At 46.0% G+C, this 11,668-nt stretch overlaps 1 protein-coding gene across 8 annotated transcripts in view; it reads left to right on the top strand.

Moving 5' to 3' along the window:
- Positions 1-6: 6 nt before the first annotated feature.
- The window catches only part of ARNT (aryl hydrocarbon receptor nuclear translocator), a 19,605-nt gene continuing 7,943 nt past the window's right edge, over positions 7-11,668 (top strand). For 3 of the 8 annotated variants that reach the window (XM_031064695.1, XM_014310969.2, XM_031064693.1), the window contains exons 1-9: positions 9-17; positions 4,763-4,868; positions 6,262-6,306; positions 7,093-7,137; positions 8,034-8,078; positions 9,897-10,110; positions 10,993-11,206; positions 11,291-11,356; positions 11,474-11,573. In XM_031064695.1, the coding sequence (XP_030920555.1) occupies positions 4,765-4,868; positions 6,262-6,306; positions 7,093-7,137; positions 8,034-8,078; positions 9,897-10,110; positions 10,993-11,206; positions 11,291-11,356; positions 11,474-11,573 (833 nt within the window). In that variant the 5' untranslated portion in view covers positions 9-17; positions 4,763-4,764. Of the gene's footprint in view, positions 18-4,762; positions 4,869-6,261; positions 6,307-7,092; positions 7,138-8,033; positions 8,079-9,896; positions 10,111-10,992; positions 11,207-11,290; positions 11,357-11,473; positions 11,574-11,668 lie in introns of all 8 variants that reach the window. The other 5 variants (XM_005430318.2, XM_031064696.1, XM_031064694.1 and 2 more) reach the window with 4 other exon arrangements.

The raw sequence follows: 11,668 nt of genomic DNA, 5'->3' as shown, positions 1-11,668 counted from the left end.
CCCCGCCGCCAGCGCGGGTGAGCCCGGCCGCGGCGGCACGAACGGGGCTGGGGAGCGGGCTGAGAGCCCCAGGGAGTGCATGAGGGGCTGAGGGGGAGCACAGGGGGTCTGAGAGGACCCAAAGCCTCTCCCGGGGCCTCCAAAGCTGAGGGCGACCCTCAGGGGCGGGGGTCGTCATGAGGGGCCCTGGAGGGGCTGACAGGGGCGTGAGGAGGCCCCTGAAGGGCTGAGGGGGAAATGGCACAGTGGGATGGGGCACCCTGGAGGGGTCAGGGCTGTGTTTATCTGGATTTGGGGTGCTGGGGGCCGGGGGTCCCCGCAGAGCCGGTGGAATGAGGGACCCTCGAGGTGGATTTGGGGTCCCTGCACTGGGTTTCCATCATCACTCCTTTGGATTTGTTTCCCTTGACGGCTTCTGCCCCTTTTTCAGCTGTGTTTCGCTGAGGTTTTTTTCTTAACTCCCCACACAAAGTGCTGGCCCGGTTTGAAGGTTTTGCACAAATGTTTCTCGGAGCTCTGTGAAGCAGGGGAGGGCCTGGAGCACAATGTTCCCTCAGCTTGGGTTCCTCAGGCTGCTCCCCAGAGTCCTCAACTCCCTGTGCTCAGGAAGCTGGGAGCTGCTGATCCCTGATTCTTGCCAGAAAAAGATCTGATTTTATCAATTTTCTGGCTGAACTCCGAACTGAGTATCCAGATGAACCCAGAGTCTGTGAAGTCGTGATGGATTTACAGTGTGGTGGCTGAGATCAGAATCTGAGCTTTGTTTGTGGTTTGGTTTTTTTGTTTTTAGTCTTAGCTTGTCCTTTGTGGCTTGAGACACACTCAGGTTTATCCAGGAGTGTTCAGTGACTGCTGAAGGATTTTGGGGTTTTATTTTAACGTTTCAGGAAGGTTTTGTGGCTTTTAGTGGTGAAAAAACAAACTGGGGACTCATCCAGTAAGATACTCGTGGGTGTGGAAGTGGAGCCTTCAGGGTTCCGTGGTTTTTTGCATAAGAAAGCTTTAAATTCTGAAAGAAATGAGAAAGAATTTTCAACATCTGTGTTTAATATTTATGATCATGGGCAGAGTGACCAACTTTTACACAGAGGGAGGGAAATACACAAGCAGTAAACATGGAGATTAAATTCTGAAGAATTCTCACAATAATGTGGGTCTTCTTTTCATTAAAGTGTTAAAAAACAGATTTCAGGGCTCCAGTAAATGCTGAATAATGCCCCAGAATACCCAGAATGTCTTCATTTCAATGGAAGAAACATTCTTTTCTTAATTTCTTATATTTCTTCTTGGAGAAAGTTCCCATGGGGATGAAAGTGCTGAGCTGGCATTTCATGGGAAACTCAAACAAACTAAAAACCTCCTGCTTGCTTAAAAAAAAAAAATGGATTTAATGTACCCCAGACACAGAAATTGAGATGTTTTGTAAATAAAAAACCATAAAAGCAGAAATATCAAAGCCTTGTAGTTGTGAGTGAAATGCAGAGTACTTTTAAGGCTGCTTTATCTGCTCCCAAACATTTTGGGGAGCTCACAAATGGGTGAATTTAAAGCAAATCTTGTGAGATTTCATGTCCAAACGTGAGCCTGGCAATTAACCCCCTGCTGAAGCTTCTGCAGCAAAAAGCACCAGTTTTTGTACAATAAAAATGTACATAAAATCTGCAGCAACCCCTCTCATAAATCACAGCTGGGAATATTTGCAGCAATTTTATTTTGGAGCCTTTTTTCCCTGTTGGGATGCCAGTGGTTGCAGCAGAGCCTTTCCCAGGAGAGCTGGGCTGGGAGCCTGGAGCACTGATGGGGGTTGGGATTTACATTTGCTCTCTTCTGGCCTTAATTAGCTCCAGCACATGGTGTGGGGAAACAGGGCTTGGTTCTGGGGAGGGCTGGGACACAGACCCAGCCAGGATTTTGGAAAAATACCTGGGATTTCTTGACTGGACACCTCCAGGAATGGTGACTCCAGAGCAGCCTTTTCTGGGAAGGAATTTTCCCTCAAACCCATCCTAAACCTGCCCTGGTACAACTTGGAGCTGTTTCCTCTCATTTTGTTGTCCCTTGGGAGCAGATCCTGGCTCCATCCTCCTTCCAGGGAGTGAAAACTCCTCCAGGAATTCACCTCAGTGTTTGGAATGGGGAGAAGGCAGAAATTTTGGGAAGGAATCTTTGTGTGTTTCCTGGAAATCCCAAAGGGTGATAAAGGCAGAGCTCTTCCCTCTCGTTATTTCTGAGAATTCTTCAGAATTTATTCTTCTAACAATCTCCATGTGTATTTCCCTCCCTCTTGCTCTCCCTGCCCGTGCTGTCCCTGATTTTTGGGAGGCTGTGGCCACTCTAAAGCAGTGCCAGCTCCTGGTGCCCAACCTGGGCTTCCACCTGAGCCAGGAGAGGGAAATGTTCCTCATGGGATGCATGCTGGGCTCCTGGAAGATCTCAGAGGTTTGAAAATCAATTTTCTGTGTCTGTCCCTGCATGGAGCTGGGCCCAGAGAACAGCTCAGTGTCACTTCCTTCCCCTGCCCTGAGAGGAAATCCCTTCCCCTCAAGAAAGGGATTCTCCTCTGTGCTCCAGAAACTTCATTTCTGTTCCCACCATGTTCAGATAGGGCTGGGGAAAAGGAGGAACCCTCCTGGCTTGCTTTATTCCCACTTGAAACTTCTTTTTGTTCAACTAAATACTTGGATCTCACCTTGGGACTTCACAGCAGCATCTGAGCGATCCAGAATCGAGCAGAAAGGAGATGGGGAAGGGTTTCCACCTCTGGTTTTTTGTTCTGCAGATGTATTTTAGAGCAGCCTGGTGTTTTGTTGCTGCTGTTGGTTGGGATTGTTGTTTTTGGCTCCTTCAGCTGCCAAGCCTCGAGCTGGATGCTTATTCCATACTGTAGTCACCCCTGGGAAATACTATGGATCTGCAAGGAAAAAGCTTCCTCAGCAACACCAGCTGCTTGGAGGAAAACAAACCAGGCTGGGAATGGTATTGGGGTAAAATATGGTTAATTCTGGCAGAAATATCCGAAATTTGGGAGTGTGTTTGCTGTGAGGTCCAGGCACACCACTGAGGGATTGTACAGCTCCACTTTTAGCTGTAAATAAACCAAAATGCACCTCTGGAAGTGAAATTAAACTCTTGTTGGACTGAAATCTGGCTTTGGGCAGTGGAGAAGAATTAGGAACCCCAACTTAAAGCCCATTTTTTCCCTAATTCATCAAACTTGACCTCAGTTCTTCACTTTGTCCCCCCAAGTTGTGGCTGTTTCTGCCCAAGTTGCTCTGGGTCCTGCTGAGGGTGGTTTAGGAAGCCCAACTTTGGGGTTTTGGGGGTGTCTGGGTAGCTTTGGGGTCCCTGCACTTTGATAAAGCAGAAGTGGTTTGGGAGCTGCATCAGGCTCAGTTTGCAAAGGGTTGTGGTGGAGATTTTTGGGCTGGAGCAACTGTTTTGGGGCAGTTTCACAGCACATTTACAAACCCACAACTGTTAAAATAAGCACAGAGCTGACTTATTTCAGCAAAAGAGGAAAAAACTGTTTGTAATGGATTTTAAAACTCATTTTCTGATGTGGAACAGACTGTTTGAATATAGGTTGGGTTCTGATGGTGATGCTGGGATGTAGATTCAGCATTAAGCCACACTGAGCAAGCTCTGAACAACTGCAGAGCATGTTAGAGATGCTCCTGAAGAAGCTGGATTAGGGGAAAATACAGGAAATGGGAATATACAGGAAATATATAGGAAAATGGAAATATACAGGAAAATGGAATACAGGAAATATATAGGAAAATACAGGAGAATGGAATACAGGAAAATACAGGAGAATGGAAATACAGGAAATATATAGGAAAATAGAGGAAAATGGAAATACAGGGAAATAGAGGAAAATGGAAATATAGGAGATACGCAGGAAAATACAGGAAAATGGAACTAGAGGAAATATACAGGAAAATACAGAAAACGGAATACAGGAAAATACAGGAAAATGGAAATGGAGGAAAATGGAAATACAGGAAAATACAGGAAAATGGAAATACAGGAAATATAAAGGAAAATGGAATACTGGTGTTATCAGGAAGACATGATTTTATTTCAACAAAAAGTGTTTTTTAGGGTGTGGAATGAGAGTTGTTTATGATATAATCTGTTAACATATCCCTACCTTACTCTTTGCTCTTTAGGTTTTGGAAATCAGGATTCTTTCTAAAGGATATTTTATAAAAATCTGGTTTTTGTGAGATTATGATAATGCCTGTACCACCTGGATGTCTAGTATGAAGAAACATTCATGCTGGTAGCTTGATTCTTGACCAAATGGCTCCTAGTTTTACAAATATATTGCATTTGTAACATTCTAATTATGGGCTATTTAATATATACAAACAGAGTATTCTATACAAACAGAGTATTCTATACAAACAGAGTATTCTATATAAACAGAGTATTCTATACAGACAGAATATTCTATACAAACAGCTCTGCTCCTCCTCCCTCCTTCATGGTGCGGCCTCAACCCCTTCCCTGCTCCCAGCAGGCTCCTCCTCTCTCCAAAAAAACCCAAACCACATCTTTGAATTTGGCAGCCTGAGCTCTCCAGCTGAGGAAGCAGCGTGTGCTCCTCGGTGCAGCACATGAAAGGACATTGCCCCAAATCCAGCCCCAGCAGATGCTGACACACAACTCCTTCTAACTGGGGAGTGTTCCACTGAAGCAGAGGCGTTTGGAAGTAAAACTGGTTGATTTTTCTGATTTTTTTTCCGCTCCTGTTTAGAGATGGCATCCGATGTTTCCTCGCTGGGTGCAGCCGTTGGCTCCGGGAACTCCGGCTCGGGAGCTCAGGCTGGAGGAGCTCAGAGACCCAGCAAGAGACGGCCTGGGTGAGTGAGGGAGGAGGGAGGGCTGGGGGAAAAGGGCCTTTTTGAGGAAGTTTTGTTCTCCAGAAAGAGCTGTGGCTGCTTCTGAGAAGTTTCCTGCTTCTTTCAGGTGGGCTCTGTGCAGTCCTTTCCCTTTGTGGTCAGCTACCATTTCTATATTTCTGTGCTTTATAACATACTTCAGAGTTCTGTCTTGTAATTATAGGTTAAATCTGCATTTCTCTTTGACTTAACTGCTGAATTGTGTGAGCTTGGTTATACTTGAATTTTCATTTATTCTAACTCTCTGTCCACCTTGATGTGCACTTACTGTGCCTTACACTTGTGAAGTTTGGTTTCATTTACAGCAAGAAAATTTGATCAATTTATCTATAAATGTCTCCCTTCTTTCAGTATCCTGAAAAATCTGTATGTACAGATATTGTTTTGTTACTTATACCACACTTAAAGAACGGTAAGTATGGTGTCCTTACTCCTCAAAGAGGGGATTAAGTGATATATTCAGAGGGGACTAAAAACTTTGCACCTCACAGAAGGAGCAAATACACACCAAGGATTCAGAGCAAGACAGGAGTTGCTGCAAGGCCTGGGGGAACAGAGAATTTCATTTTTGGGGCCTTACTCCAACCTTTGCAGCTGTGCTGTCCCTGGGAGGGGTGGGGGGAAGCCACAATGTGCTTGTGGGAGGCTTTTTGTTTGCTAAAAATGCCTTTGCAAATTCAAAGGGAGTTGAGTGCTTGTTCCCAGATTTCTGGCACGAGAAATTGTCTCGTAATTTTCGAGCAAACTGAAATCTGTCTCTGCACCCCTCCCAGTCTCTCAAACTCTTTCCTTGAGCCCCATTTGCTGATGCTCCCACTCCCCTGCAGCTCCTCCCATGCTGCATCCACAGTTTTCCATCCTAGAAGGAAAGGTGAAAACTCTTCTGTCCTTCCACATGAGCTGGTCAGAAGTGGGGTTTTGTCCCTAAACACTGCACAAACTGAACTTTAACTCCAGGAAAATTTTACCTTCCACTTTTTTTTTGTTTGGTTTGTTTTGTTTTAATTTTAAATGCACCCAATCCAGGCTTTTAAGCTGGGAATGCTCCATCTGTAGGCTGTTGATGGTCCCTGATTCTCCTTGGAGATCCAGGCTTTTGGAACAGAAAGTTGGGATTCAGTGGATGCTCCAAGTGGGTTTTCTTCTTTTGGAACTGTTTTTCCTTGCTCTGTTCCTGTTAGACACCTAAAAAAAAGCCCTTTCCAAACTTTGTTGGTTGTTTCACACGAGGATCACTAAATTGCATTGGGATTACTTAATTTTTCCTTTCAGGAATCATCTGTGGGTACAGACAGAAAAGTAACTTAAAGGAGAAACCACTTGGTTAGCAGTTATCTTTTTTTCTGTTTTTCAGGCTCGATTTTGATGATGATGGAGAAGGGAACAGTAAATTCCTCAGGTGAGGAAGAACATGGCATCCAGAAGTTTCTGTCCTGTAGCTGTGTCTGTGTGTTTTCTCTGGAGCAAGATCTCTCTGCTCCTGTGGCTTTTCCTCTCTGGAAGCAGTGGCAATTGCTCCAGTTCCTCAATATTCAGCAATATTCCTCCATCTCTGTGGCTTTTGTTACTGCCTCAGACATTAATTAATCCTCATCTGCTGTAAGGATGCTTCAGTTCCAGAGACATCCTTATTCCTGAGGAGTTGGCAAGGCTTTGAGGATCTCCTCATGATCCATATGGAGCACAGAAGAGTTGGAATATCTTGTGTCACTTATTTGTAGCCTCACTACGTGGTTTAGGATTGAATAACTCCAGAGATACTGGAGTTAACTCCAATAAAAACTCCAAATAACTCCAATTCCAGAATTCCCTGCATTCCTGTGCTTTAAGGATGGTTTCAGGATGATGAATGTAGGATTTTCCAAGAGAAACCCTCGGATGGAGGTCCTGATTTGGGCTGTCTTTATCTTCCAAGTGCAATTTAGTCTTTTTCTTGGTATGGGATTAAATTTTGTGTGGTCCCACCGTCCTTGATTGGGATGTGCTGTGGAAAACCCCATGGAGGTGATGCCAGTAGTTAACCCATAATGTTTGGGGTGATCAGTGAATTATCCTGCACTGCCCACAGCCAAGTTGGTCTTTTTAACCCCAGGCTTTTTTCTGTGGCAGTTATTAAACTTTGTTTTCTGTGATTTTTGGGGAAAGAAGGAAGTGCAAACACTTTAACCTCTCCCCCTTCTCCTAGATGTGATGATGACCCGATGCCAAATGATAAAGAGAGATTTGCCAGGTAAGAATTTGATGATTTAAAAGCTTTTTTGTGCCGAAAAACCTTAATATGAGAGGGATCCTGCAGCTCCCTTCTCACAACCATCTCTCTTTGAAGGGATCCACAATACTCCTTGATGATTTTTGGACCAGTTCATTGAGTGTGACGATGACATTCCTCTTTTTCACCATTCCTTTCAGCTCTGCTCTTGGACTCTCATTCTTTTCTCCTGCTCAAGAAACTTGCAGAGATTTCAAATTTCCTGCTTAGTACAAGTTTTCCTTGAACAGAGTTTCCTGGCACACACTGGGATTTGTGTGTTTTGGAGGGAATTACGCAGAAGTTCTACAAATTGGGGGTTGTCTGGAGATTGTAGGGGATGCTTTGATCAGTTTTTGGTGTCTGACAGTATCTCTGAGTGTTGGGACTGTGCCCATGGGATTTTTACAGCTATTTTAAACTCCATTCCCTTCTCTGGATGCATTCCAGCCCATCAATGTCCCATTTCCCAGGAGGGGCCCAAAAATGCCCCCTGGATTTGGGGCAGTCCTGCTGTTACCTTCCAAAGGGTTACAGGGAATTCCAAGCTGGGATTCTCCAGCTTTTTAAGTGGTTTGAGTCCTTCTGAAGTCAAGCAAATCAAAAATATGTCAGAAATATCAGACTCCTTCTAATATTAGAAATAAGCAAATTAGAACTAGGTCACAGTCTCAGAAAATGTTTTGAAACTCCAACACATCAGGCACCAATTGAATGCAGAATGTTGGAAACTAATGACTGTTTTATTTTATGGAACTGCTCCTCTGCAAAACAGACCTGTCCCTAGGCTGGGTTTCCTAGTCCATCTTTCCATTTTTTTTTCCATTTCTTTCAACTTTTTTTCCATTTTTAGCTTAGCTGGCTAATTTTATTTTTAGGTCTGATGATGAGCAGAGTTCAGCGGATAAGGAGAGACTTGCCAGGTAGGAGAATGGAGATTTCAAGCATGGACAAGCAGAGTTTTTCCTTTCCTTAATGTTTCTCTAGGCATCCCTTCTCTCTCTTTTTTTTTTTTTTCCCCTCCTTCCCTCATCTGCTGCAGAGGATTTAACAAACTCCTAGAAATGGCTGTGGAATTGGGATTAGGAGGGGAAAGGCATTGAGGAAAGGCACACCTCATCCTTGGAAGAACCTTTTTAGGGAATACATGAAAGGATTTCTTTACCAAAGGCCACAGGGTAGGGCTCCTGCTTTCATCTGGAGTTTTGCTAACCTGTGCTAAATTCAGTTCCTCTTGTCCTGGGTCCCAAATTGTCCATCTGGGAAGGTTTTGTGTCCTGGAAATGCTGTTGGACTCTCAGAACAGGCAGGAAAATGTGTGTTAGCTCAGGTGTTTTCCTTCCAGAAAAGGTGGTGTCACTGGAAACAGGATTTCATTTTTCCCTGAGTTTCTGTTAGTAATTTTCTATTAGTTTCTATTAGTAATTAATGAGTTTCTATTAGTAATTAATGAGTGACTGTGCCTAAAACCACCAGAACAGTCACCTGGAATCCAGGAATGAGCCCTGAGGACACCTGTGCCCTTCATTTTTCACCTTACAGACTTCAGCCAGTTTTGGGCAGTTCTGTCTTTAAACCAAAACCTGACCCCCAGCGTGCCTCTGCTGACTGCACTGAGCTGTGCTGAGATGTTTGAGGGGGTCAGGAAGGCACAGAGGTGTCCCCCAGGATGGGCAATCCCAGTTCTCCCACCCTTTCCTCGTGGCAGAGTGAAATGGAAATGTTTGGTAGCTTCTGTAGTTGAAGGATCTTTGTTTTTCACACCTGAGCTTGTGAGTTTATAGAGAATCTGCCTGACTCAAAGGTGAGGTCACTGAATGTGTGCACACACCTTGTAGTGATAAATGCTCCATTTTTGTATTTATCCTGTTTATTCACCTGCCTTTCCTTGCTCCTTCCAACACTTCCATCTCATTTCACTTCCCACCATGTGCTTCCTTGCACATGATCCATCCTTCTGTAGAGGAAACCTGGCTTTTAAGCTCTGTTTTGGAAAACTCACCTTAGGATCCAAGTTAAATTGTGTATCCTGGATAAAAGAACCAAGTTCTGGTCTGTGGGACTGATGGGAACCAAAGGGGTACCAAGAGCCTCTTTAGGTGGCAGCAATGGTCTCAGTGCCACCACCCAGGTGTTGCCTGCTCCTGGTCTGCCCAGCTCGGTTGGCCTTGATGATGTGTGCAGAAATGAGGTGTAACCTGCTTGGGAGCTTCCCCTGCTGTGGTGGTGAGAGGGCTCTTGGTGTCACTGAGAGGTGGCTTCCCAAAGGTCAGACCCAGCTAATTCAGCTCACTCAGAATCCTGGGGTGGCTGGGGCTGGAAGGAGCCTTAGAGCTCCTTCCCACACCTCCCACCAGCCCAGCTTGCCCAGAAGAGCAGGTGCCCAAATTTTAGCTGCAGACCTGGTGGGTCTTATCCACCCTCAGATGGACAGTGTTGAGGTCACCTGCAGTGAGGTGACCCCGCTTTGGGAGCAACTCCTTTGGCTTCCTGCGGCATTGTGTGGTGTTTGGGGAAGGCCAGCCCAGGTCCTCAGAGTCTCCAGGTTCCAAGGAGCTGCTGTGACTTCGAGGAAGGTCCAGGTGTAGCTTCTCCTCCTTGCCCTGTCTCCACATTCCCTGTGCACGCCCAGCATGTGAGGCTTGATCCTAATCCCGACGGCGTCTGTGTGTGTGTGTCTCAGAAACCTCCCACCCCTGGCAGCTTCACCTTCTCCTTTTCTCCTCCTCGACCTCTGGCAGGGAGAACCACAGCGAGATCGAGCGCAGGAGGAGGAACAAGATGACAGCCTACATCACGGAGCTGTCCGACATGGTGCCCACGTGCAGCGCCCTGGCCCGCAAGCCGGACAAACTGACCATCCTGCGCATGGCCGTGTCCCACATGAAATCCCTGCGTGGCACTGGCAACACCTCCACTGATGGCACCTACAAACCCTCCTTTCTCACTGACCAGGTCTCTGCCCATACAAAAAATCCCTTTTCCTCTTTTTATTAAGTCACCTTAAGGCCCTGGAAGGTCACAGTGAGGTCTTCCTGAAGCTGCTTTGTGGGAATTGCAGCCCAAACCCAGGGTGTGTTTTGGCCGTGGAGTTGAGAGGTGTCAACCTCTCCTTTCTCATTGACCAGGTCTCTGCTCATACAAAAAGTCCCTCTTTTTATTAAGTCACCTTAAGGTCCTGGAAGGTCACAGTGCGGTCTCCCTGAAGCCTTCTGATCTCGGCCTGATGCTGCTTTGTGGGAATTGCAGTAATCAGAGGGGGGAAATTAAACAGTGAGTGGGGGAAAAAGTCCAAACCCAGGGTGTGTTTTGGCCGTGGAGTTGAGAGGCGTCACTTTCTCACTGACCAGTTCTCTGCCCATCTAAGAAGTCCCTCTTCCTGTTCTTATTAAGCTGCCTTAAGGTCCTGGAAGGTCACAGTAAGGTGTCCCTGAAGGCTTCTAATCTTGGCCTGATGCTGCTTTTTGGGAATTACAGCAATCAGAGGGGGAAATTAAATGATGAGTGGGCAGAAAAAGTCCAAACATGGTGTGTGTTGTTATAGGGTATGAAATAACATGATGTGCACACACAGCTTAAGGTAAAAAAGAGTATTTTTTATTTCTGCTTCTAACATTTATAGATTTTTAAAAGTGACAGTGGATTGTCCAATGACACTGGACAAACTTAAGAGTTTATCAAATTTCTCTTCTTCTCTAAAAGAATGCAAAACAATCAGTTATTTACGTAAAGCGTGTGAGAAAGTTCGTTATAAGAACATAAACATCAGAAGGCTTAGAAAAACTTTAAAAAAACAGGGTGAGGGGGATGAGTTGAGAGGTGTCTGTGTGTCTGCAGGAACTCAAACACCTGATCCTGGAGGCAGCCGATGGCTTCCTGTTCATCGTGTCGTGCGAGACGGGGCGCGTGGTTTACGTGTCGGACTCGGTGACGCCGGTGCTGAACCAGCCTCAGTCCGAGTGGTTCGGCAGCACCTTGTACGAGCAGGTGCACCCCGACGACGTGGGCAAGCTCAGGGAGCAGCTCTCCACCTCTGAGAACGCCCTCACAGGTACAGCAACCAGGGCTGGCACGTGAGGGGCTGGCAGGCTGGGACAGCCTGCAAAGGACTTGGATTAAAGCCTTCCCTTTGTAGAGGGAACCAAGCCCTGGTGCCTTTCTACCAAGGATGCTGCAGCCCCCCCCGAGAATGCATCTAAAGGTACCACCAGTGACACTCGTGTCCTGCCAGTTCCCAGTACATCACCTGGCACCACACCTGGCTTGGTGGAAGGACTCCCAGTGCAGCAGCATCTCCTTTTTATTTCTTTTTATTTAGGTCGTATCCTCGATTTGAAGACGGGGACTGTGAAGAAGGAAGGGCAGCAGTCCATGAGGATGTGCATGGGCTCCAGGAGATCTTTCATCTGCAGGATGAGGTAGGAAGGAATTCCCTGGGGAAATCTCTGAGCCTAAAGCCAAACTTGCTCCCTAAACCTAGCCCTTCCATGCTTTTATTTCAGCTTTTTTGGGC

This window comes from Geospiza fortis, unplaced genomic scaffold, assembly GCF_000277835.1.
Source record: "Geospiza fortis unplaced genomic scaffold, GeoFor_1.0 scaffold439, whole genome shotgun sequence".
NCBI classification, from domain to species: Eukaryota; Metazoa; Chordata; class Aves; order Passeriformes; family Thraupidae; genus Geospiza; species Geospiza fortis.
The sequence above is the reverse complement of the archived record's forward strand: the minus strand, read 5'-3'. Positions and strand labels throughout refer to the sequence as shown.